Source organism: Molothrus aeneus, chromosome 5, assembly GCF_037042795.1.
Source record: "Molothrus aeneus isolate 106 chromosome 5, BPBGC_Maene_1.0, whole genome shotgun sequence".
Classification (NCBI taxonomy): domain Eukaryota; kingdom Metazoa; phylum Chordata; class Aves; order Passeriformes; family Icteridae; genus Molothrus; species Molothrus aeneus.
In genome coordinates, this window is record NC_089650.1 from 37,030,281 (window position 1) to 37,058,175 (window position 27,895).

General features: G+C 37.1%; 1 protein-coding gene across 1 annotated transcript; it reads right to left on the reverse strand.

Annotated features, from left to right (window-relative positions):
* Positions 1 to 1,724: 1,724 nt before the first annotated feature.
* On the reverse strand, positions 1,725 to 27,895 carry XPOT (exportin for tRNA). Its single transcript, XM_066550159.1, has 25 exons — positions 27,787 to 27,895; positions 24,210 to 24,343; positions 22,326 to 22,408; positions 21,194 to 21,250; positions 19,658 to 19,727; positions 18,281 to 18,499; positions 17,517 to 17,701; positions 17,001 to 17,169; positions 15,515 to 15,751; positions 15,183 to 15,221; positions 12,578 to 12,640; positions 11,484 to 11,608; positions 10,464 to 10,608; positions 10,192 to 10,311; positions 9,916 to 10,010; positions 9,111 to 9,180; positions 8,576 to 8,814; positions 7,811 to 8,096; positions 6,409 to 6,598; positions 5,134 to 5,250; positions 4,933 to 5,048; positions 4,396 to 4,443; positions 3,406 to 3,477; positions 2,777 to 2,833; positions 1,725 to 2,303 (listed from the first exon to the last, which is right to left on the reverse strand). Exons 2-25 carry the CDS (start codon positions 24,267 to 24,269, stop codon positions 2,277 to 2,279), a joined length of 2,889 nt encoding a protein of 962 aa, XP_066406256.1. The 5' UTR covers positions 24,270 to 24,343; positions 27,787 to 27,895; the 3' UTR covers positions 1,725 to 2,276.

Sequence of the window (27,895 nt, forward strand, 5' to 3'; positions counted from 1 at the left end):
AAGAATGTTACTAGGCACTGCATACCCACCACAAACCCAACTGTGATACAGCAGCTGCAGACCTGCCATCTACATCACTGAAGGAAATTACAAAAAAAAAACCCCAATAACCTGCTTGTAACCAGAATCAGTAACTACATGTTAGGCTAAAGATACAGAAACTACCCCAGAGGTGCTGCTTTACAGCTCATATTGCATAAGCCCCAACAGTACAATATGCTGAATGAACAGTCTAAGCATACAAAAGTAAACAATCCTTTTTTAATTCTTCAAGCTGAACCAACTTAAGAGTCCCTAAAGATCCAGACTACTCATCCTACAGGATACTCATTCAGTGATGGATGGGAGGGCAGGGTACAAGTTGATAATAGAGGCACACCCACATAATGGGTGCCACACACAGCTCTAGCCTACACTTGGCACACCCTGCTTTCTGTCTGTTCTCACCTGCCACCACCAGAGCAGGCAACACACTGTGAGGGGGAAGTGTTTCTGCTGCTTCAGCTTCCTGGATAGCTGATTATGGGCACAGATGAGCTCCAGATTTGGCACAGAGGGACCTACAGGAGTGGTGAGGGATGGTGGGGTTGAGGAATGAAAAGAGTCTCTTTTGGCAGAGACCAGTTTAAAGACTTTGCTCATGAGGGTCTAATTTGATAACAGCTAAATCATCTTAGCAGCACTGCCCTTACTTGAGAAGGCAAAACCCTAGTTCACATATAAAAACCCAAAAAGCTTTATTGTTCACTTCTTAATTTGCCTACTGAAAACTCTCCCCTCGGTGTGGTGAAGCTTCCATAACTGTGGGGAAGGAGGCCAAGACAGACACAGAAGACTGACAGCAAATCCTCAGCCATAGCTGCAGTGTCAGAGGTGCAGCCTTCGTGCTGGGGAGGTGCAGAACTGCAACACCTGGAAAGCACCAAGCCAGAGAGGGAAGGCTTCTAGTGCTATGGGAGAAAATGAAATGGAGCATGGGTATGGCAGCAAAGGGAGGGAAACAGTACTGTGAAACTAGGAAATATGAAAAGCACAATAAGCACTGATTCTGTGAAACGACAAATAAATAACAAGAAACTTGATTAAACACATATAAATCAGGAACAAAATCTTACAAAAGTAATATTGTCCTATTGAAGGTAGTAACAGTACTTTCTTCCCTCAGTGAAAAACTAAAATGCTCAAAATATCACCACAGTCTGATCCTGGACGCTGCTTCTGACCCACCTTCCCATTTACTTTTCAATTAAAGAACACAGCACCAGAGAGTCTAGGAAAAATGCTCATCTGATTACACTAGAAGTAAGTCAGCTTTTTATTATGGGCATTAGTTCATGAGGAAAGTATTATAAATCCCATGCATGGCAAGACTCAAACTTTCCCCTGCCCCTATGAGATAGTTATAAAAACCTGTTATGTTACAGAATTAAAAAAATAAAAGTAGCAGCATTCTACTAAAAATCACTGTTACACCATTGATGCTACTGAAATATTGCAGTGAATACAATTCTTTCTTTGTGCCAGCATCTTCCACATGCAAGGGAGCAATATAATTTATTACCTAAGCACCAGAAAAATTGCCAGGTTCCACTCAGATGTAACAGCCAGAAGTTTCAAGAATGCTGTAGCTTCTAAAGATTCAGCTAAAATGATTCAGAGAGACTTAGACATTTCACTGCATCAAATTTTATTGTTTTTATAAAAAAAAAGATAGAACCAGATGCTACTTTTAAGTGAAATCATTTATTACACCAATCTGTTTTATAGGAGGTATATATATATTTTATCATTAAGACAACTTCAATAAAATGACTATCTACAAGAAGGACTTTGATTGTTTTATTTTCATGTCACCATACATGAACAAATGAATTTTATGTCTTATTAAAACATTTTACTCCGTATCAAAAATGTACACATTTTAATAACCATTGCTATGGTCTGAAGGTATTTTTACATTTAATTCATTTAATTTAAAAAATAAGTGTAATTTCCTTGCTGTATGTGTTACAGTGTAAGCTTAACTCATCCTATACATAATAAAAGTTTGTGTATACAGATAATTTTTCATGTTGTCACATACCTTCATGTCTGAGACACAGGTGGGGAATTTGCATTTCTTTTTTGCAGAAGGTTAAAGTACGTACTGATGTGAGCACAAAGCAACATTTCTTAAAACATGACCAGTTTGAATGGCACAAGAGTTAGCATTTTTATAAATTAAGAACCAGAGTTCTGCATTATGGAAACAGGTACATGAGATTCCAGTACTTTCCTTAGGGCTTGGCTCGCTGGAAAAAAACCTGCAAAAAATTATTTTTAAAAAATTAAAACAAAGGAAATGTAAGACGTGGAATGCTTGAGGTATAAGAGAATTTGTTTGACAGAGCTAATTTTTGTGTTTAACATACTGGTCAACACATTATGAGTTTGACTTGTGCTATTTATTTATACTCACACCCTCAAAAATTATCTGTTCTTAGATTCTCTACAATTATAGGATCACATTATTGCTTTTTCAGCTATTAAACAAAAGCCACAAGAATATCAAACTACTGAGATAGCAAGGTGCTAAGAATGAGTGACAACTTTATAGATGCAGGTTTGTTTTTGTTTGTTCTGTCTTTCCAATTAACTGCTTTGCTCCTTTGAGATTCCCAATAGGAATCTACTGAAAACTACTAAATAATTCAATATTTTGGTTTTACTTCAAGTCACTACTATGACTGAAGGGTATGGAACTAAAAGCTATTGAAAGAAAAAAAAATCTTTATACCTTTAAGTAATTTTTAAAAACTTTAGCATCAGGCTGCTGAAGTGCTTGACAGAATTCCTGTAGGAAAAAACAAAGAAATAACTAAAAGCAAAGCAGTAACTAAGAAGTAACTAAGTGAAGCAACAAAGCAACCTGAGATACATTCATATGTAAAGTCATTGGTATTCATTTGTATTTTCCCTTATGTACAACTGAAGAAAAGCATGTTATGGATAAAAATTTGTAAAAGTCTATGATAGTCCAAATGCACTCTGGGGTGAAAAACTATTTCTTTGGTGGGTTGTTTTTTTTTTTTTTTCAAATACAGGATATCTCGTTCACTTTTAGCTGAGGAGACAGAAACAGGACTATCTATAAGGATATCTTCAAGTTAAAATTTGAAAATTTGAATTAAAGTAGGAAGATTGCTTAGACAGTTACATGCACTGGAATTTTTTTTTTTTGCAAGGTACCTTTACAGTATCTTTACTCCTTGTGATAAATTAATCCTATTCTCATATGCAATAACTGAGTAAATTTTACTATGAGATGAAAGTAGGTTAACTTTGTAAAAAATATCCATTTCTCCCCACTTAACAATCAATCAAAGTGTTAAAGAGTTTTCCAAGTATTCTTTTAGGAACTCCTACCTGGATTATCTCAGGAGCTACTTGCAAAGAAGGCAAATACTCTTGCTGAAGATACTGAATGCACTCAGGACCCTATAGAAAAGCAGTACACATTTTCTTCATGCATTTTTTTTTAACAGATGGAAAAATCATAGCCCTATACTGTATGGTGGTCTACATCACCATTTCACAGAAAATGAATGCTTTTCAAATGTTTAAGTTATTCTTAGCTGTTAGCACATAAAAAAGATTTCTCAGTCTTGGCATTAAAGGTTCTACTGCAATTTGGTACCTTTTGTTACACAGAAGAAAAATGCACTAAAAATTGCACTGAAGTAAGAATTACAATAGAGCCAAACAGTTTGTTACATGTCAACTGTAAGAGATAGTTAATTATGGAGGCAACTCTAATTTCACTGATATTTGGAAGAAATAAAATAACTGGGTATTAGCATCTGCCTACTGCTTTACCATACTACTCCATTGCAACATTCAGTAGCCAAGAGAAGATGAGCACAGTACTTCTTCTGTAACATTGACTATGTAATCTGCAGTGAACTAAGCAATAATAAAATGGAATGTCCAAACCTTTGAGTGAAACAAACATTTTGATTAACACTTCAGCTTTTGTTTTCTTTACCTATATTTATCAGATAACTTTCAGCACAGGAGGGATTACTGCACAAGCTGGCAGAATACAAACATAATCCAATAGATCTACCAAGGGAAAGTGAATTAACTTTACCAATTCACATAAGTTACCCTGGAACTAGAACAGCAACAAAGTGAGCAGACTTTTCTCCTTAATGAAGAGTCGGTATTTTGCATTCATTTATCAAGAGATACAACTACTGGATCCTGTATCCATGCACAGCATTATAATCATCCTGTTATTTTATATAAAAATACAGTGGGAATTCATCCTCGTAAGTATCTAACTTTTGGAAATTGATAAAACCACTAGAAAGAAACATGTGACAGTTATTCCCTATGAAGTATGATGAAGCTTACCCTTTTGAGATGAATTGTTTTTAATGTCACTGCACATTCTGATAAAGCCTGAAATGTAATACAGAGCATTAGACTATTGCATTGGTCTACTGGTTCACTATTCAAAGCTGAAGAACCTAATGAGACCCAAAACAAGGGCTAGTTCATGCCATGATCCCTTCATTTTCCCCTCACACAATGCCAAGTCTTGACTTTCCAGGTTTTGTTCCACTCATCAGAAAATCAGAAAAGCTTCTGCACAGCTGAATCCAAAATGAACAGAGAACAGCCCACTCTGTGTATTTGCTTTCACTGAACATTAGTTAATAGGTAATGCAGGTCAATGCCAAATACTTTGATCTCCAATTGATTTTAAGCCTAGGTAAACTACAGGATACACCACCACAATATTCAATAATTAATTATACAGGTACCTAAGTGTAAAAAAGTCCAGGAAAACCTAAAGATGACAATCTTTAATCTCCATGGCTATTGTAGGTTTGTTAGCTTCAGTCTGCCTCAGAGAAATGAATGCAAAAAACCATCCATAATACACACCAGTACTGTCTGAGCATCTGCTAAGTCAAACGTTTGCTTCAAAGGTGCTAAGAAACACGCAGGAACAATGTGCTTGTAGACAAAGTCTGCAAAACCTACTGGTCCATCTTTACCTCCTAAAAAGAAAAAAAATATTTCCAGTTCTATTACTTCTTCATGGGTAGTAGCAGATGGAAAGGAATTCTGGAAAGACATTCTTACCCCAGAGCTCCACCAGCTTAGAAAGAATAATAAAACAAGTCTTCTGTGCAATAGGATCTGGGTAATCCACCGCTCCTTGAATGACAGTGAACAACACACGTTCCACATTCTCTGCACCTTAAACACATTAAAATGAACTCATTACTTCAAACTGTAGCATAAAATGTTTTGGTACTCATACACTGTTTTATATTAATACTGACCTGGAAGATATGCTTCAACTTCAAAATAGCTCATTTTTGCACAAATCTCAAATATTTTTGGGAAGTTTCCCCTACGATGCAAGACAACTCTTATTTAGGTTAATTTTTTTTAAGTTTGGAGATTTAAATTGCTCTTCTGGCCTTTAACCCACACAAAGGTGAGGGCAAAAAATTTTGTCCTCTCTACCTAACTTGGAAGTGTTAATTAAAACTCAGCAGCACTGCAGTAAGTTAGCTTATCTTGCAGCATATGACAAGATATTTTTCAAACATTTAAAATTTCTGTGCTGCATCTATGCTTATTTGTTTGATCTCTTTAAAAATTTCTTGGCCTATCACAACTACCAAATGCCTCTTTCAAGAAAGCTCTCACTACTTTTTTCTGTCCCAGCAGTATTACCACCATTTTAGGACAGGGGAAAGGAATTCTGAGCTTCACTTACCAGATGAGTCACTTTAAACTTTCTGAAGTCCCTATCCATTTTAATGGAATTTAAATAGAAAGAATCACTTACAGTATCAAGCAACTAGATGTCTGACTTCAAATTCCCATTGTGAAAAATAACTAATTTGCATGTGGCCAGTAAAGGTGGGGAAAACCTGGTAACTACATATATACTAAGTCACATGATGCCTTCTACCATAGATAACAAGATAAGGCAACAGTAATAAAAGTTTACAGGATTTACTGATGTGTCCTTCCAAAAATAGACAGAATGAATAGTGGCAGCTGTGAGTGGTCTTGCCCAGCAGTCTGAACACCGCTATACATTGGTATGTAGTGTAGGATCTCCAATTCACCAGACAAGTACAATGATACATGAAGACAGTGATCACATTAAGCTGAAAAGTACAATAGGAAGAATATGCCTATTATAGCTTGATTTCACAACCCCAAATTCCTGTACAACAGATAATTTGAATCAGGCAAGCTGAACACAGTACTTCCATTAATCCATTATATTGTAAGATAGTTAACAGTACTTGCCAGGAACTGGGCTAATAATTTTCTTAAATAAAACGTAGGTGAGAATAACCATAGTACTATCCTTTGAGAAACTGGATTCCTTACCTTGATTAGCTATGACTTCACTCATTCCACTTCCAGTTACTGTCTGCAGAAAAGCAAAGTAACTCCTCCGTAACATTTGTTTTTCTAAAGCAGCAGACTGGTCATTTTCTTCTGCTGGAAGGAGCAACACCTCAAAAATAGCATGAAGTAGTGGCATAAACATCTGTTGCAGAAAAGGTGAAACCTGTGTCTGTGAAGATCAGAAGAGGGTGTCAGCTCAAAAGGAGAAATTGAACATCAAGAAGTTAAAACTAAAGTCTTGTTAGAATTCTCAGCTTGGATACACTTTTAATGTTAGTAATTTCATATAATTACTTACAACACAGCAAGTTGCATCAGGGTCACCATGAACATTACGGCACCTCGATTACACACCACCTATTTTAAGCCTTTTGCACAAAAATAACTAATCCTGTCTAGCATCATTTTGTGCAGGAAAAGGTTTTTCAGGATTTTTCATTCTTCTGTTCAGACAGACAATTTCAAATATCCTGAAATACCATCTCATAGACGTTAACACTGGCAACAGGTCAGGTTTTATAGAAATTTTAAGGATTACTAACTATTTCCTACTGACATTACAGAATAAACTTGTCACAACACTTTTAGTGCAAAATATAGCTAAGGGCACTAAATTAATTATGAATCGAAAAACTGAAGGCATGTGCTATTCAGTCACATCAGAATTCCACAAAGAAGCAACTCATATGTTAATTTGTTAATGCTTAAGCAAGATTTTATCTTTTATCTTCTCTTTACTATGCCTTTAAAGTATTCAAGGTGAGACTGTAGAAGCTTATTTTACCATGCTACAATAAGAATAGTACTGTATCATACAAATATAAACAAAATATTACACCTGAACATGGTATTTGTCCCACCTTACTCCTGTGACTTTTTTATTTTACCTTCCTTCTTTCACAGACTATTTTTAATTATCTGTTATCCCAGATATAAGTCTGTATTCCTCCTTATACACATATTTGATATTTCGGTATCTCTATCTTCTGGAAATCTCATTATAAAAGATGAGAATTCACTTCAAAGCTTGTGTATTTGTAAGCTAATTTGCAACATTAGCTTAAAGCTTCAGTGGAGAGCATGAAGTTAATTGTGTCAATAAGAAAAAATTTGTGATGCAAGTAGTACTTTAAAATATCAAATCCAAAAAATTTAACACAATATAAACATTTAAGACGAATCAAAGAAAAAAATAGTAATTTAATCACTGTGAGTTCCAGCAACATATGACTGTAATCAAAAACAATGTTTCCCAATAGCAGCCTTCAAAATACACTTACTAATTTTTAGGGAGGGTACTGACACATTACTGTTTTCTGGAACTAGAAACAAAGATCTCTCAGCAACACTTTGACCCTGAAAAGCTTATGCACTATCATACCTTAAACTTAGCTGTTATTTGGTTTATAAGAGGAATGAATTCTTGAAGATCTTTTGCTTCACAATCTTTAAGCATGTGTTCAGAGGCAGAAGGAATGAAGGGAAGAACTTCCTCCTCTAGGCAAATAATCATGCGGTGAAGGAAAGTGCGGACACCACTTCTCAGAACTTCCTTTTGTAATGGACAACTGAGAGCTGGCAGAAACGTCTGTAAGCAGTCCAGATAAACCTCTGAGCATCCACACTGCTTTACAGTTTGCTTATTGCTGAAAGCCTTGCTGGTCCGGCTGTAAAAGCACACATCAAGTTTTACATAAGCTCCCATTCCAGTACAATGAAGAAGCAGTAACACTGAGAACAAATGCTTTCCAACCCAGGCACTAAACTACAATACTCCATTTCATGAACCAGTGGAAGTAATGAACAGAATATTTTCATACGAAGGAGCATCACTTTGGCAGTTTCTGAGAATTAAATTCTAACAATTTACCAACAACATATGATTAGATTAGCTCCATACAATTCTTTGAGCAAAGAAATAGATGCTGATTCATTATGAACTTGCTCAATATTCTCTGTATATACATCTAAAGCAGACTCTTCTAAGGGGACTTTACTTATTTTCTCAGCTATCACAAGAAATTCCACAACCACAGATGACTTTCTAGGTCAATAAATAGAAATCTCAGACCCTCCTCCCAGTAAAACCTTTGTATTTCCTTTTTACTCAAACCAGAAACATACAGTGTTACTGTGCTGTACCTACCTAGCAAATCCAACAGCATGATTGAGGCAGTCAGCCAGTGCCATCTGTCTGTCCTCATCTTGTGCCATCATCAGTTTTTCTAACAATACTTTGAACTTCTCCATCAGCGGAGTCAACAAATTCCTCATCAGAACCTGTTTTCTTTCTGCAGAGTATTCACTGTTAACTATTAACACTCCAGCTGTTTCATAAATGAAAAGTTGATCATCACTGCTTAACAGCGCCTGGTAGCCATTTTCCTACAATGGAAGACAACAGGCTTAATTGACTAAGTGTCCTCTATCAAGGCTGTCTTCTCAAAATTTATAGCCTTCTATGTATACACCCATCTCTACCCCATACTCCCAGAAACCCACATAAGCAAGATGATTACAATTAGGTACAAAAGTAAGGTGTGCAAGTGATCTCACACAAAAAAGCAGGATAATTATTTGTGCTTAAAGGTCTGCATGCTAAGCTTACAATTCACCAAGTGCTCAGGCACACTGATAAGTGCAAGCCTCACTCATTAAAAAAACCTACTGCAAATACTCACAGGAGGAGAAAGTTCCATCAGGTCTTGTATTCTGTTCAGAACATCTTCAATGAAGGGATTCATTTGCTTACTGAAGTAAAACACAAGTACATAACACTACTTAGAAGCATATTCATTTTTACAGGTTTCAAGATACTTTATGTAAGCTGTGAAGTTAGGTGCCAAACTGACTTCTCCATATACGAATCCCCTATAAATATCAAAGCACTGCTGCAGAAAAATCTGGCTTATAGGTATGATGCTAGTGGTAGGCCAAATAAATACATGGCATAGTAGGAAATAACAATTTTTTAAAATATGCATCATTTAAGTGAAGTACTTTGAACAGTTGAAAAAATAAAAGCATACTGAAATCTGAGCTTCTTCTGCCTCTAAATGAAATGCATGCCTGTGAAATAAGACCAAAATGACAGGACTGTTCAAAGGACTCATACACTGAGTAAACTTCATCAGTATAAATTCCAAAAGAATTCAAAACTTAGGGACCAGGGAATAGTTACTCTTGAAAGTCTCCAGATCCTCTCACACTCAGCTCTGCTTACTGAGAAAAAGTAGAAAAGGCATTTATATTGTTGATCAGCTTTAACGTCTGATCAAAATAAACCAGGCATATGTATTCCACTTCTTTGTTCTGTGACAAATATTTCCACTGCTACACAGGGGAACAATGCTGCTAGAGCACCGCTTTGGTATTTTACTTCATTGCAGTCCATCTGAAACCTAGGCTGTTCTAATGACAACTGGGACACACAGAAGTGTTTTATGTAGTAATTTCAGTGCCATTTGGATACATTTATTTACTCACTTCAGAGACTTGACAAATCTGGAAAAGAGGTAAGCTGTTCGACTCCGTACTTTAGGACTTGTATGACGAAGACCACGGTGATCTAAAAATGCCATCTGTAATCAATAAAGCATCTTAGTCTTACAGTATCTAAACAAAGCAGGGGGAAAATGTAATCATTCAACAAGTTAAGAAACCCAGCTTCCTTAGGAACCTTCAGAGAATAGGAAAATTTCTTAAGTCTAACGAACTTAACTAGTTTCACCTAGTTAAAAATGTAAATGAGATGAAACTTACTAGTACAGTTGGAATGTGCTGAGGTTCAACAGCAAAGAATTTTTCATATCTAACCACTGTTTCAAAAAATTCCAGGGTCACTGATGTGTGTTGATAGGCACTAACACCAGAAGTCACCAGCTACAAATAAAAGCATTAGCAAGTTAGTATTTAAGCTGTTTAGAAAACCTAACTGCAGCATAAGTGACATGCTGGTCATTACAACGAGCCATGTGAACTGAAACATTCTAGGCTTTAGTGGTGCTTTTTAAAAGCTCTCAAGACATGCTTACCGTTCTCATCATGTCTTGTAAAGCTGTAGCTTTAGTTACATCACCGGAGAAATGAGCACCATGAGACACAGGAAGAGCCTCAGCCAACATATACAGCAGCCTTATTGCCACTTCTACTTCCATAAATCGTGTAGTCTGCCAGTTCCTAGAGCAAGAATATGAAGATCATGTTAGTCTTTAGTACTTTATGAAATAATCACGATTATACCATGTTAATATTTTCTTTTAAGCCTTCTTCAGATGCACAGCATAAAAAGAACAGATTTAAACTAAGTAAAACACTGGAAGGCTCAGACAGTTATTCAAGATGCTTCTGAGACTTTATCCTCGAAAATACCACCTTCTCATCAGATCACCACCAGCTTTCTTTTGCCAGTTTCCACTTGAAAGCTACAGATTTCTATTGTGCTTATTTAGATACAAATACACCTACTATGACACGAGGACAATCCATTCAGCTTCACATAAGAAGAGACTCAGTTAAGGTACAAGGTAGCCACCAACAATACTGGATTTCTATTTGTATACACAAAACTCTCCTCCTAGCCAGGGAACTAGTAATGTTTCTTTACTTGTGTGCAGTTTCCAGGATTAGGTCTACTTTTTTTTTTTTTTTTACAAAAATACTTCACTTAGATTTTTTTCCCCTCATCCAACTTTGTTTTTCTGATAAAAGTAATACATAATATTTACACCTCAAGGACACTCTTATGAGATGTGGCAAAGTGAACACCTCTCCAAACAGCTGGTGCTGTGTAGGTAAGTGACAAAGATTCAGAAACATCTCTAGGAAAGAAAAGCTGCCATTAAAGGTTACAAAATAAAGCTTTTTCTTTCTGAGGGCTGAGTAACAGATGATATGAAGCCGTATTTATCATTAAGTTGTAACGAGCTCATTTTGTCAACTGACTTCACCTTGCTGCATCACACATTTCACTACAGACTGATGGTTTACAAAAGGAAAATAAAAACCTAACCCCAAAAGGCTTCATACAAATCAAGTTATAAACCCCAACTTACTGAAGTGTAGTGTTAAAAACTCTGCGGACAGATGCCAACAGTAATTCTGGTGAAACCTGAGCAAGTCTGTCCAGCAGCAGTTTCAACTGTTTTCTGTACTCCACAAACATTGCTTCATCTTCACCCTACCAAAAAAAATTCACATCAGTAAAGTCTTTATTTTCATATTTAAATTCACCCACAACTATTTTAGACAAATACACCTAAAGCAAAAACATGTACATACAAAACCAGTATAGCACACTCAGAGAATTCAATAATGCTCATCCAGTGCTCTTGCAGCATAACAGCAGGCTTCTTTTATGGCTGGATATAGTATGTTGAGAATCACTGCATTCTGTCCAGAAACATTCTAAAAAGGCTTTCCAAAATGAAAACCAGCCAAAAGTACAAGAAAGAAAATGCTTTTGGCAAAGCCTTATTAACCCAATTCTTAAAAATTGACTCACTCCTCAAAGACATTCTTTCTTAGCATCTAGCTTAGTTTTTAAATTGGACTGACAACATTTATGATGGACTGGATACAGCTTAAGTTAACCCTTTTAAGGCTATTGCTCTCTCAACAGCCTGGGACAAAGTCTGTCCCACATACTCAATCATTACTGTTGGCTGATAGAGATGTTAAGCATGGAAGGAAAATGAAATTAAAGACCTTACCCCACCCTTAGCTCATTTTTGCAGAGGTTTGACCGTCTCCAGTAGCTCAAGTGGCACTTCTTTTGAGAGTTTCATTACACAGTATTTCTCATGTATTTTTGCAAGACAGAAGTGACATGCAGAAACATGCAACTTTGCACTGAACCTCAACAGCTATGTTTAGTTATCAGCATAGCTGTATTTGGCTTGGAATAGCTCTGTACAAACACAGCCACAAATATTGTAAACTCGGTTGGCTTGGATATACCTTTACTATGTTGTTTTGTCCTATGCACACATGTCTAGAAGCTTTCCACATAGGAAAAAACCTCAGCCTATGGACCCTTGCTTCCTACCTTTAAATCTTTAGTCTGTGAAAAATATGTATTTTAAGTGTGAGCAAGTTTTACTACATATAATTAAGTTGCATATGTCTGTTTATTACTACAACACAATACCTCATTTTCAAAATTATATTCTTCATCATATGTCAACTTCTTCATAACAGCCAACATGATTGCCTAGGATAAAAACAGAACATTAAGCATAGAAGTAGACAAGTTATAAGAAACAATCGTGAAAAATACTACAGTAAAGAAAACATTGTAGCTAGTGTTGTGTTTACAAATATTTTTCATCCCTTTTAAACTATTCTTTTCAGAGGTTTAGCAGAAGTTAACAGTCCAAATCAAAATAGATGGATTATATCCAAACAATACACAGATGCTATTCCAGACAGACAGCAAAGACCTTTTGGAGCTCTCAGTCTGACAGGATTATTAAGCTTTACTTCCTGCTTGTAATTTGTGCTGCTCAGTTCACATGGAAAACAATCAAGATGACTGAACTAGGCAGAGGAAACTAAAAAGGTTGTCCAAGATACTATTTTAAAGGGATAAGTCAGCTTAGGTATAACATCAACTTCTCTAATAGTCCATAGTAATTGGTGTCTGTAAAATCCATCTCTATTCAATAATTGTTTTGCCATCTTTAATACAGCTGTTTCAACATTGCTTCAAGAAACAGTGCACTATATTGTAGTACCTGTAACTACTATCCATTGCATGTGGTAAATACTTCTGATTCAAGTCTTTTAGTCTAATCATTATCATCAACATCAATAAAATCAATCATTTATAGATTTGGTTTGCCATCCTTAATCCTGCAGAACAAAGTTACAAAAAGCTTCACCGACACAATCCTTTATACATAAACCATTGTCTAAGTCTGGGAGATACACTGGATCCAGCTGCACCTCGACTTCTCTCTAGAGGAGTTTAGAAAGCAAGGGGTCCCCTTCTGCACCTTGTCACTCAATGGGAAGGTCTCTCTACACTTTGTCCATAACTTGCAGCAGCAAGCTGTCAGACAATGAGAGCAATAAAGTGCAATATAACCTTAGTAGGGACTGTTGGTACATCTTAAAGCAGGTATAAAGGCTTGACCTTAGCTCTACTTAAGTCTGAATGAAACAAAATGAAACAAAAAACCTTTTGACAAATAAACCATGATTACTATCTTTCATTTTAACTGCAAAACCTGAAATTCATCAACACCAAAATGGAGCAATGGATTAAACCTAAGTTACTGAGGTGAAATTCTTGGTCATCCTGCAGAAATAGATACCTTGACACTAAGTGTCCCCATGACCTGTGAGAAGTGTCTGCTTCTCTGTAAGAAGTGATATTTAAGAATTAAAATAACTGCAAAACATTAATGCAATACACTTGTAGCCAAAAATGTTTAGAAAGACCTATCATTCTAAGAACTAAAAATGTGATCCTGCTGATGAGAAAAAACTTTGGCTCTTCAGAGGCACAAGAAACAAGCCTCCTTTTTTTCCTGTTCAAATAATGAACAAGTTGAAAGTTTATACTTTAAAATGCAAAACTTTAAAGGAATGCTGCTAAGCACAACACTTAAAGCTTAAGGCAAACAACAATAAGATTTAGACTATTTCCTATTACTTTCTTATTACGAGGTGGAACAAAGAAAAAGGATTTGTGTTTCCCCGTTTAACACAAATCCTCAAGAAGTGCTCAGTAAAATTAAGAAATATTTGCAACAAGGAAATCTCCAGTATGAAAGCAACTTAAACCAACATATTTCAGGGTAGGAATATATTCCAGCTTGTAGTGTCTTAAGTATACTGCAGTAGTAATATTATTTGATCTAGCTGTAACAACAAAAGACAGCCACAAAAAAAGATTCAGTGCTCTTATCAAAGTTCTCTTTTTGTGTTACCTAATCCAAATTAAACAGACATTAGACAAAAGGAAATCAAGATATCCATATAGTCTACACCGCAGTTATCCAGATTCAACTTGTCATGTTAGAACAGGTACAGAATTGCGTTTTCTTTGTAAAGGAAAAGGAATCAAACGTGTTAGCTGTATGAACTTATGAAATAACTACACCAATCTAACCAGTTCAACATCCAAATCAGTACATCTACACTGGTGCAGACAGGACTGAAAAATCCATATAAGTTTACTACTTCCAAAACTGGACATGAACTTCATGTTTTATATATAAATTTAAGATTATTGACTTGAGCTAATGTATATTTGATGTAATGTTTAACATATAACTGCTCATAATTACAATTGTTATCTCTCAATTGCTGCTTCTTTCTTGAGCTTAACTTACATTATTTAGAGTTATATTTATGACAATCCTTCCTAGACTTTTTCCAATCCTTTGGAATAAGGGCAGGTTTTAATAAAAATAAAAACTTGAAGAAACAAGTTTGATTTAAGAATATTCTTTGAACAGTATAGCCTGCAGAGGAGCTTGCCAAGCTTGCCAAGCATATGCTTAAGGATTGTTTGGGAAGACCAGCTCCAGAATAGCTTTCATCTTCATACACAATTCAATATAGGCTTACTATTTAAAGAAACAACTGTAGTTACTTAGCAAAAGATGGAACACACTGTCCTTACTTTTAATTACTGTCACATACACATTGAGGCATAAAAATTAAATATGATTTGTTTCAGCAAAATGAAATATTCTGATCTAATGTGTCCTTGAAATATAGAATCTGTAGTAAAAAATACCTACCTCTACATTAGCTTTTTGTTGGTCTGAAAGTGCAGAAAGCTGGAAAATAAAATTCAAGCGTTATTTTTTGTATTCTTACTCCTTCATTACTGTCTAAGAGAAAGACTTGCTTTTTTAACAGCTATATGATCTGCCTTTCCCCTTAACAAGATTTAACTCAACTCCTTCAGATCTCTAAACAACACTACAGAAATAGCATGACCACAGGCAGTGAAGAAACAGAATGCTAATTAATAAAAAAAACTATTTTGCAACTCAATATGAGACATTCCCAAAAAAATCAAATGAAATTATGTCAGAATTGGTCTTAAATTGAAGCCAGATGTATTTACTTGTTTCAGGATGTGAAGGTAGTCGTAACAAAAGCCAATGATGTTAGAAGAGATGTCATCATCTTCATGAATTAGAAGTTGCAACATCAGGGCCACTTTTGCTTCAATAGCTTGTAGAGTGTCTTGAGCACTCTTCATATCACCATTTTTTATCAGTTTAGTCCAACTAGCTATTAATGCTTGCCCCATCCCATTGACCAGCTTAGAAAATCTGGCCAGAAAATCCACATCATCTTCCTGCAAGAAAAGACACCTGATTAAAAATACTAACAGAGCTTATGTTTAAGTAATACAAGATTACAGACTGTACTACCCATGTCTAGTATATAGAATTAAGCCAACACTTGTCTCCTAGCTGGAAACTACCAATTGCCTACAATTGGTTCTTTTCCCCCTGGGAATGGAGAGAGAAAAAAGTTAAAGCAATGCCAGATTTGTGTGTCCTCCATTACACAACAGTAGCTTGCTTCACCTCTTCAGATTTGCTTGTTTCTCTCTTTACAGCAATAAGGTTCAAAATAAAAGCAGCAGCACATGCCTACCATAAATTCTAGGCTGTATAAGAGAAAAATTTTTCTATGGAAAAACTTCAAAGAATTACCAGCTGCAGCTCACTTCAGAAATACTGATAACAAGTACCTTTCAGTACTGCCTGTTAGAGTGAGTTAATATTAAGTATTTCTGGCTTGCTTTGCAGAAATACATTGATCAGAATCGAGAAACACCCCTAAAGCAGCCACCTCAACAGGATGTTTTGGTCTCTGCCATAACTAGACAAAAGTGAAAGAATAACACATTTATCTAAGAAAGACCAAGGCAAGATTTATATTAGTAGGAATACAAATTTGACAAAGGTTTCAAAAGAGTTAAAAGCCTAGCAATCTAAGAACCACAGCTTCACAAGGACTGGCTGCTCTTTCTCCACAGCAGGTAGTGAACAGTTGTTCCTTAAACAAGGCAACTGCCAGAAAATCTGTGTTTAGTTAGTAGGTATACTTTTCCAGCTTCCAGATAAGCATTTCAAGCCTCATGTTTGATGGTGCACACGTGCAAAACAGCATACGTGTCCTTTAGAAAGCTTTTTGCTCTACTTAATTATGCACAGATTTTTTTTAGGGTAAGACATTAGATCAGCTATATTGCCTGCAATACCTATTACAGAATCATTCAGGAGAGAAGATTCAAGACAAGGAAACACAGAAGCCGAATAAGCACAACAAGCTTTAGGAGAGGAACAGAACAGGGGAGTTACATAATACCCTGCTTCTAGAATGAAACCCTGTGTGTTCAAATTAATAATGAACATTAATAGCAAGCTCTTAAATTTAAGTATGAGAAAGCTGAAAGAAGTGTTCAGTTTTGATGCAGAAGCACAAGTACCTCCCTCTAACTTATGGACTGTTTTATAATTTTTTGTGCATCAACTTATTTAAAAACTGTCAGAAACCTATGACTCATTCCTATTGTTAAAAATCAGTACACAAACCTGATCAATACTGAAGAGGCCAGCAGACTGCAATACTTGACATAAAGACTCAACCAGTTTTGTTTTATCAATTGGGTCCATTCCCTTATTTACAATTTCAAACAAACAATCACAGGCTTCTTCCCGGAGAACTTCCACAGACATGTGACCTAGCAGCATATTTATAAACCTTCAGAGAAAAAATAGTCCAGCTTTATATATACAAAGTAACATTGTATAGAAGCTTTATATTTTTTGTGTGCATATTTACAATGATCTCTTTTTACAATTCTCTTTCTATTGTACTGACAAAACCCAACATTTTATGCATTTTAAAGAGAACACAGCAAATGGGGTAGTGTTTAGTTTGGCCATTATATCAGCTTGGCTTGCAAAAACAATCACTCTCCTAAAACTCCCAAAACTCCAAAGATTACTTAAAAGTCATCTTTGAAGGACTTTTATATATTTCATTCTATACAGTCAGCACACTGCCAAGGTGATTTTTGCAAACCCTTTCCATAAAAACCTTCTTACCTTTCATTGGCTATCAGGCTCAAATCTATCCAGGATACATAAGCTCCAACTACTTCAAGGCACTGGCATGTCAACTCTGAGTTATTATATTGATAATTTTGTAAGATTTGGTACCACGACTCCACCAAACTTGGAATGCACTGTTCCCTCATAGTATCTTTTAATAAGGTGTTCCTACGAGCCTCCTATCAATACAGAAAAAGGATAAAATCAGTCCTGTCACAGATCAGCATCTTGTCAAATTAGTAGCATTTTTGTATCCAGATGCCAGACATCATGTGTCATAGCAAGATAAATCAGAAACCCAAAGAGAATGTTTCTTTACTTTCCAACAAATAAAACCAAAATAGCCTAAGTTTTCCCTTTGATTATCCACAGTGCCTGAACACTGAAAGAAAAGGCAGAAAAAGAAGAGCAGTCTTCTAAATAATTAAATGGACTTTTCTAAGGGGTTAGGACCCCTAAACACATGCACTAGAAAACATTAACATTTAAAAATGAGTCAGTCTAGCATTACACTGGCAAACTTGGTTGATTAATTTTTGTTTGCAAGCTTTCAAGCAAAAAAAAAATAGCTGAAAAGTATGAAATCATAAAAAGCATTAAACAACAAAGCTAAACATAACATTTTGAATTTAAACCTCCTAATATGTCTAAGGCAGAGCTGCCACAGGAAAAAAAGCATATCTAAAAACCTTCTGCTCTAATTAAAGTAAGAGAACTTAAAATTTTAAAACAAGTGTTAATGCAAAATAATAACTTGCCTCTGATGTATGAACAACATCCCGGTCCACCAGCTCAGCATCAACAGCCATCAGGATTCTGAGGTACATATCCACACCTCGTGGATTAAGGTCAACTACTGACAGAATGTCAAAAAAAAACTTGGGCCATTTTGTGAGATATTCAGTAACAAAAAGCAATGCAAAGACTTGTGCTGCTTTGTTGCGAATAAAAGTCTTCTCAGGCTGGGGATTCAGCATCTGGTAGAAACAAGACATTTCATTTGTATATTCTCAATAAATTAGAGAAGAATCCTACAGGTTTGTTGGTCTCTCTGTAGTAGTTAATATACTACCTCTCTTCCTGGCCAAGACCAATAAATAAACCCTTACATTTCTAAGGAATTTGAAGAAAAATTGGGTAAAGTGTCCTGCAATAGGGAAAATATTTCCTATGGGTGATACAGTCCTAAGCCTTTCATTCAGTACCAAGACATTAAGTGTCTTTCATAAATGCCTCCCATGCAAAACCACCACAGCTACTCAAAGACTAAAAGATCATTTGCCACTTTGGTGAAAGCTACAGTCCTCCTGTAGCTAGCTTGTGCCTGCGTTAGATGTTAGTGCTACAAATAGAAAGGAAAGTTCCTAAATCTAAGGGGAAAAAAAATCCACCACTACCAATCTCCTCTCCTTTTCCTTTCAGAAACTCCTAAACAGAACAGTTTGCCACAAAGAGAAGAGCAATTTAATCCACTTCAAAATCATCTGTTGTTTTTAAAGTTGTATTACACTCCATTTCCTACTGTTAAGTTTTCTACACGGTAACTATGTTTATCTTCAGTGTAGAGGTGCAATGGCAGCTATATAATGGCAGGTATGGGCAAACCAGTGGATACTTCTGCTGACTGCAAACTCCTGGGTGGGGCTGATACTACAAGTTTGGCTACAGTAACTAATCCACAAGAAAGAATAGTTCATACTCTGTGACACTACTAACATGGTTTATCACAGAGAAGTGATAAACATCTGCCAGCACTCGAAGCAGACAGGAGTTCACTCAGTAGGGTCTTAGAAAAATAATTAGCAGGCCTGCTTCTCCACCAGACACTCAGGAACATCAGGAATCTGTATTATGCCTCTCTAAAGGGGAACTTTTAATACACCTTATTTCACACATAATTAAACCACAGTCATTATCTGATGCAAGAATTATCTATTTAATACTAAATTCAGGCATGGACTTCTTTACAACACTTGATTTAAAAATTTCTCACAAACCTTTAACAATCAGATACCAAATATCTTCAGGAAGCCATCTTTATACTCAAACAACAGATTAAACACTTAGTCCACACTCAATGCCCTATGTTAGTCTAAAAGCCTAACATGTAAGACTGCAGTGAAAAACACACATACCTGTGCTTGCAGCCATGTTATGAGTGTTTCCCTAATTAGCTGCTGCTGGACTTCAGTAAGTTCAGAGTATCTGAAACAAAAAAAATATTGAGGTCAAAATACAACTGTGCTTCATGGTAAGCACCAACACTCAGCAAAGCAAAAACTCTTTTATAAGGTACGTAATGCTCCACATGAACGTAAATGTAAAGTTTCTAGGACAGCAACTTACAAAGCTATTTGCATGTTAAAATTCTGACTCAAAGGCAAAGATAATAAAAAACATTTTACCCATAATAATGGATCACATTTTGAGGCATTACTGCCTCCTATAGTGGAGTAGGAGCGTGAAATTTTGCAGGAAGGCTGCTCTATTAGGGGCAGGACATATGACCCTGACAAAAATAAACATTTTAGCATAGGCCAAAGGGAGAAAGAAGAGACATCTGTATATGCCTGAACTTGTTCACTACACATTGAAGACTATCATTATTGAGTACAAGAGGTCCTTCACTGATCTGACCTACACTACATTTACTGTCAGCCTTATGTCAAAAAACCCGAGGAAGTAATTCTGCTTTATGTCGTACATAGAGTCCTGGCAAACTGTGACGTTATATCCAGCCCACCTCAAAAACCAGCCATACCTCTGCTAGGACTAGTGAAGCTGAGAATACTCTACTGCAAAGAGAGTTAGCTATAGGCTTGTAGAGTCCTTAATAGGAATGACTGCTGAATGGGACTCCAGTGTTCCAGTCACAGCCAACTATTCATTAAAGAGAAGAAAAAAAACACCCCACCGAAAATGTTGAAAGAAAATAAGCACCAGGAAACAAGAACAAGCATACTGCAGGAAGCAGGTGACAGGAATGAAACAAGCAGAGAAAAGTAGACAGTGAGGTAAAATTGGGTAAATAAAAAAGTGTTTAACATTTGCACTCATATCAAACTGTAAAAATCAGTCACAAAATACATCTTATTCCTATCTACATTCCTGACCAGTTCAGTGTATTACAAGCAGTCAAAATGATATTCAAAGATTCCATGATGCTCAATTCCAGATCAAGGGAACCCAAAGTGAGAAAAAATACAGTTCTGTGCAATGACATTCATATTATTAAAAGTATTTTTCCCTAGAGTCATGGTTCTATGAAACCACCACTCAGTGAAAAGACTACTTTCTCAACATCTCTGCCATGGTCATTGAATGAATAGGGCTCTGTCTGAAGTCCAGGACTCAGTACAGAGCACAGCTGCAAAAATCAGTGAGAGTACAGAGTAAAGCCTGAATCTCCAGACAGGAATAGCTAAGTTTCAAGCAGTCCTTGCTAACTGGGTCTGCATTGGGCCATAGATGTGTTAGACTAGCTGAGAGCAGAGCATGCTGCTCAAAACCTCTCCAAGGAAAAGGAAAAGAAATACAAGACAGCTCTCTGCACCAGACTACAGACACCTCATCAATCACAACTAGGGAACAAATACTATTTCATTTGCAAGTAGAATAAAAAGGGAAAATTAAACGGATGTATACGGATGGTTTTAAGTAAAATTACTCACTTGAACTTAACTTGATGTTCCAGAACTTGAAAGCAGAAGAACTTTATGTGATCATCACTAGAAAAGAAAATTCTGTTACTGGAAGCAATACAGTTCACATTTCTGTGAAGAAAAAAAGTTCCTCAAATATTACAATCAGATTGCCCCTTTGGCACCAGACAAAAACCAAACCTGCTGCTACTGTTACTTCAAAGTAAAAATGACAAATAGTGGAGCAGTCAATCTAGTAGAAATGAGCAACTGTTAAGCTAATATTTATGTTTGATACTAGTCTTTTTTTCTACAGCCACCTGTTTGTTATGGTTTGATTTCAGTATTGAATAAACAGAACTACAATACCTACAGTATCCTGCCCTTACAAAAATCTGCCAGGCTTCAATAGTATCTTTGAGGCCCACTACTACACTAAGAGTAAATTGTATTCTGCATCTTAAAAATCAAAGGTAAAGAGAAACTGGGGTGTCGATTCAGCATAGACATTCCACATGCTCTGTTATCCACACTGCTTTTTCATCTTATTATCTAAAACTTGCAACAACCATAATGTATATTTTAAAGATTATAATTTCTAATCGTATGTGGTTTTAATTACTGCACATTCTGATGGAGTCAGTAGTTTTGATAAATCATTTACAAAAAAGCATTCCTATAAACTACTGCTATTATTCAGGAGATCTGCACCCCTCAATTTCTTTCCAAATTGAATTATTCCATAAAACAGTGACAACCTAGTATTTTTGATGTAAATACACAACTATGTGCAAAAATAGTGGTGATTAGACACTCTATGCATCTTGAAAAATGGGATGGCCTACTCCATAGAACTGGGGCAAGGAACTACTTATGATATTACTGCATATAAAGTCTATAGTCTCACAGGGGGCAAACTCTCAGCACTTTTCCTCAGAATTTCAAAACCTAGCAGTCTTTAGGCTCCTAAATTACTATGGAGTTTAATTTATACATTGCTCCTTGGTGAAAGGCATTATACAGAGGCCACAGATCACTACAGTATTAAAAATAGTACAAAGACATATTAACATTCAACAATTTAGTTTGCCTATTATGCTGCTCAGCTAAATCAGACCCACACATATTACTAATGACAATAAGAAATTATTAGTTACATTACCTGTATATACTCTGAGCTAATGCTTCTGCACAGACTTGCCAAGCATCCTGAGATATCTTGAGCTGCTCAAAGTAGGCTAGTGCCTGCAAAAATCAAAGTAAGTTTCACTTTAAAACTAACAAAGCACATAGCAATACATCTCATTCACACTTTCCCTTGTATTTAAACAACTGTTCTTCAAAACACCAACACTATTTGGATACACTCCAGTGGCTCCCTAATCACCTTAACACCAAGCAGGCTTTTTTCCAAATGCTAATATCATAGGTACCCATTTCCACTTCACATTCAACACAAACTTGAATGTGGAAGTCATAGAATCAGAAGTGTTGAGGTTAGATGGAACTCTAGAGACACATTTAGACCAGAGCAGCTTGCACAGGGCCTTTCCACTTAGGAGGAAGTTCACATCCAAGTTACAATTCCTTCCACACATTCTAAAGAAGTGCTAATTTAGATTTTTCACTGAAAACATTTCCCTGTTTTGTTGCACCACTTTGCTTGTATTCAACACCCCAAGCTCCAAAAACATTCAAACACTAACCACTTGGACAACTGTCAGTATATGAATCTTCTACAGAAATTGAGAAAACCTCTACCAAATTTTAAATAATCATGTTACTTATCAGGACTCCTAAACAGCTTTTGACAACAGTTAATTTCACTTACTTGCTTTAAGGCTCAGTGCAGCCTGTAATACAGAACAGTAAAGCAAGTTTTGAAGCAGAAATTAGATTAACAACATTATTTCAATTCTATGAATGCGTGTATTTCAAAGGGGGTTTGGCTGCTGGATATTTTTAGGGGCTGCTTTTTGCATTAGTTCATAAAGATTTCCATTAACCATAGTCATGTCCTAAAGTATTTATTCAGAACTAAGTCCTAAAATAAGAATTCGCTTCCTGTAGCTAGTACTAGTGGTTTTCTTATTCTCAATGCATTATTTTACTACAAATGGTTTGATACTTCCCTTATGTTACATCTTACATGACTGTGGAAAAGGTAGGTCCCCTTCTGCTATGAAATATTTCAAAACTCAGCAGACTGCATAGTCAAAAGGTCAAATCTAAAAGCTTCCAATGTTAGTGATATTTTATTGACAGATCACTAAAGATTAGCTATATCCATCCTTTTAAAAAGGACAAATACCCAGAACCAACATATTTAACAGGCTACTTAGCAAATCAAACCAAATCTGTAACTGTTCTAAACATTCCAGGATCTGTTTTACGAACACAAAACCATGGTATTAACATCCTCATTCCTGGAAGATTTTCCTAGAAGTTATCTTGTAGACAGTTAAATCAACATGGTAATCAGTTAGCAGAGATAATTACTCAATAAATAATAAGTAATAATGTCTTTTCATAGGATCATCTCTTATGCAGAAAATGTTACCCACATATCATGATTACTTTCTTAACCTACTTTACAATTACACAAGTTTCACTACAATTAAACCCACATATTTCATTAAAAAGACCACTAAACCTATTAAGATGATAGTTAAAAACATCTAAGAATCAACAGGCTAATTTCAAGCAAATTGTTTTTTGTAGCTGATTTTCATTCTATGAGAATCTATGTAAGGAGTTGAGTAACAAGTATAAAGAACTGAAAAAACTTAAACAGTCAGAGTCCAGAAAACTAAATTCTATGCATGTTAAATGAAATCAAACTGAAATGTAACAGAATTGATAATACATATCCCTCAGCTTACATGTTTGCACCATGACTTGGCTTTGTACTTGCCACCACAAATCCTACGCATTTGGCTCAGAGAACAAACTCAACAAACCCCCACCCAGCCCATGAAAACATTAGATTTTTTGCACTGCAATACCATCTCCAGTTATTAGAGAGAAGAGGAAATTAATTACATACTCGTTGTCTGAAGTCTGCATCAGCATTTGGGTTGAGCCCTAAAAGGGCTTGTTCATCCATGTCTATTGCTATATTCGTTGTTTCCTGTTCCTAACTGCTTTGCCCACTGCTTCTAGAGGGCAAAATACGATCATCTGCAAATACAGAAAGAGAAATTTTATTTGCTCAGCAGAACAAGTAAAATTAAAACTAGGACAGCAACAATCACACAAGGTGGCCCACAAACCTCAAAAAATGTAGTCCAACTAAACATGAATGCTACAGTACAAATACTGTAATTCTAAGTCCTTTAATCAACTTTTCATAGTACTGTATTTAGTACTGAATAAGGGAACTTTAAAGTCTCCATATATTTCAGGGCTCTTGAAAAGAGAACTTGGTCAACAGGAAGATGGCGTTAAGTATAGTATTCAGCTGAAAGGCTTAAGTACAAATTTCAAGCATGCAGAAGTTTCAGCAAGATACAACATAAGCACAAATCTACTCCTTAAATGAAAGGCCACTGTTTTTGTTCCCCACCACAAACCTAACTACAAAAAACCCCAAAAAAGAATCTCTACTCATCTCCAATATAGATAAGATGCTTCATACACCCACTTATGAAGTATTTCCAGTGGTGGGGGCAAAGTCATTAGGAGGTCTTTCTTCTAAAGCAAGCACATGCAAGTGTCTTAGAAATTAAGCAAAAAATACACCACACTAAGTTGTTAACAAAAGTTTTCTGTTCCTACCAATGGGTGCTTATTCACTAGCAATGATTTTTATTTAGAAAACTCAGTGTAAAATTAACAATTGAGCTAGACAAATGTTCTAAAGTTGGCATGCTGCTATGGGCTGTTCTGCAATGCTCTAGTAAAATACAGAGAATTTAAAAAAATTAAAACTTCTCTGTCAAATAACAGGATGCTGTCAAATAACAAGAGGGGACAAAAATCCATCTATCCTTCAGTTCTCTGCCCCACCTCCCCCACCCATGCTAACATAGTTAATTAGGCCTGAAATCAGGCCTTGTTATGTAAGTATGTAGGAGGCAGGGGAAAGGAAGAGACAAGAGGAAGAGATGAAATACAAAGGAGCTGTGGTTCCAAGCTGCCTACATACCCATAGGTAGAACTTCTAATTTCTTAGTATTGTGTCTCGTGCACACTCTACTGTTCACCCTCCCCCACGGGAAGAAAGGTGGCACAGTGACAAGCAACAGCAAGCAGAACTGAAAAGGAGAGCCCAAAATTTAACGTGGTGACAGACTTTTCTATAAAAGTCAAGACACAATACACTACGCATAATGAAAAGCAATTTAATAAGTAAAATTGAGTTCATACAAAAAAATTTGCAGGTTTTGGCAGTACAGAAACCAGAAAGTCTGGAACAAAATGATGACTCCTGGCAAACCAAGCCTCACAGACTGCCTTAGTCACTGTGATTCCCTCAGGGGCAGTATCTTTAGGGATCAAACTGCTGTGCTGAGTCTTCTCCCTCTGCGTCCCCAGCCCCCAATCTACTTTCCCCATAATCAACACCTAGAAACGACAGACTAAAAAAAGGTAAAATACTGTAGGGAAAAATGATTTTTTTTTATTGCATCCTTTGATTAGGGTCTGGTCCAGAGTTACACAACTATTTAATTTACAGAGACTTTTTTTTGCACATTTACCTGCTGGTATCAGTACATTTTTATCTTTTGGGCAGATGATTTATACCTGGTGACAAATTTTACTAATAAAAATAACGTGACTCAAACATGTATTCCCTTCCCTCGTTATTGCTAACAGCAATGCCAATCTGTTCTACTGATTTTCTAAATGCTTCATGAGTGTATTTAAAATTTCAACTTCTATCATATAGCCTTTTCTCACATTCATCTTGACTAGCCAACTCTAAAAGACAATTAATGAGATAAAATATTCAAATGAGCCTCTTGAGAAAACTAATAAAATAGCTTTTTTTGCCTCATGGCTTTACTTAAGCAGGTAGCTTTTCTGCCACGTATCTACTTAACCAGCCAGTTACACTTCAAAAGCAAAACTGAACAGTGATTTTAGCAGTACTAAGAATTCACAAAATACTTGGCTATAACATCAAATATGTCATTAAAGCAAGTTTTATTTATAAAAAACAATAGCTAATGTTAATAGTTAATATGCAGCTGTGCAGAAAGTATTGTCTTGCTTACTTAGACATTATTTTTTGTTAAGCAGTACACCATGTCAGGTGGCAAACTTATCTTACAGTAATTAGAAGGCTGCAGTTCCTTACCAGCAAAGTCATACAGGTATGACACATCAAAATAATTTACTCCTTTTCCCCTACTAAATACTTAAAAGCACATTTGACGGTAAAGACTGTTTTCATAGTGTAAAGGAGGCAGAAAAAACAAAAAATTCAACCCATTTTAATTGGGCAAGACTACCCAATGAACAATACAGACGTGGCCAAAGTGTGTAACTTCAATCCAGATATACCCCAATAATAAAAGCATTCAAAGCATTTTAACTACAGATGCTAATCACGGGAACAATCAGCAATTATAAAAAGCTTCATGTTCAGCAGTCATTTTAAGTATTTACAAGATGCGGTAACACAGGGGGAGCCAGTGGTGTGCCTCATTTGCATTTCCTCAAGTTTTCTCTCTAATAAAACAAAGACATTAAAATTCATCTTTTATAGTCTTTTTTGCGGTTTTGCTTGCTGCAAACCTTGGGCATATTTACAGCTTCTTTGGGCTCTAGACCCTTTACACTCACCTAACAGGCGGTTAAAGCCAACAACTGTGTAACTACTGCTACTTCGACAACTTTTCAACTGGACTAGAAAAGTTTTTCTTTCTGGAAGTGACATTAGGTCTTAGTTTCAGGCACAATTTTACCGGCAGGAACTCCGGTAAGGAGCAAGGCCTCCTTGCCCCCTCCCCAGACGCGGTCAGAGCCCGGTCTCCCGTGGCTGGGAAGAGCCAGCAGGGCTCCGCAGCGCAGCCGGCCCAGGCGCTCGGGCATTCACCGCCCGCCGCGCTCAGCTCCGCGGCACAGCCATCGGCCTGGCCTTAGACCTGCCCGGCGCCGTCCCGGGCCGCAGGCAGTGATCCAGCCCAGCACCCGCACTGGGGAACCGCCGCTCCGACCACGCCGCGACCAGCGGAATATGGAAGTGCGGGGAGGTCCCTCCCTCCGCTCACGCTGCCGTCCTACGATTTCTTCCTTCCCCCACCAGAACCATAGCGGATGGACAGCCACCGAGGCGGCAGCTCCCGCGAACAGAACCGCACCACAGACTACAGCGTGTATTAGCAGAAAAAAACGCAGATATTTTTCGTGGCACCCGCAGGGCGGGACCGGTGGGGCCCGGTCGGCTGCAGCCCCCGCTGTTCCCCAGCAGCTGGGCCAGGCGGACGCGGCGGTGCCTCCCCCCCCTTTCCCGGAGCCTCTCGGCTGGTGGGGAGGCGGCCCCGGGCTGAGGAAACCGGCCGGGGGACTCGCGGGAGCCCGCAGGCGCCGCCAGCTCAGCTCACACTGCCCCTTCCCCCCCGGGCTGAGTCACCCGCTCCGCGTGTTGCGTCCTGCCCGCGTCCCCCCACCGGTACCTTCCCGGTCAGTGCTCCATCGCCGCCGGCTCCCGCCCACCCCCACAGCTCCGCAGCCGCCACGAGCACAGGGAGCGGGCCGGGCCGGGCCGCGCCGCCTCGGCTGGCG

What these genes read in the sequence shown, in the direction of transcription:
- XPOT (XM_066550159.1), bottom strand. Translation starts at nt 24,269, where the DNA reads ATGGATGAACAAGCCCTTTTAGGGCTCAACCCAAATGCTGATGCAGAC. An exon ending in GTTTTTAACACTACACTTCA is followed by an intron (nt 10,609 to 11,483) that starts GTAAGTTGGGGT and finishes TTCTTGCTCTAG; the next exon opens with GAACTGGCAGACTACACGAT. An exon ending in TAGCTCCTGAGATAATCCAG is followed by an intron (nt 2,834 to 3,405) that starts GTAGGAGTTCCT and finishes TTTTTCCTACAG; the next exon opens with GAATTCTGTCAAGCACTTCA.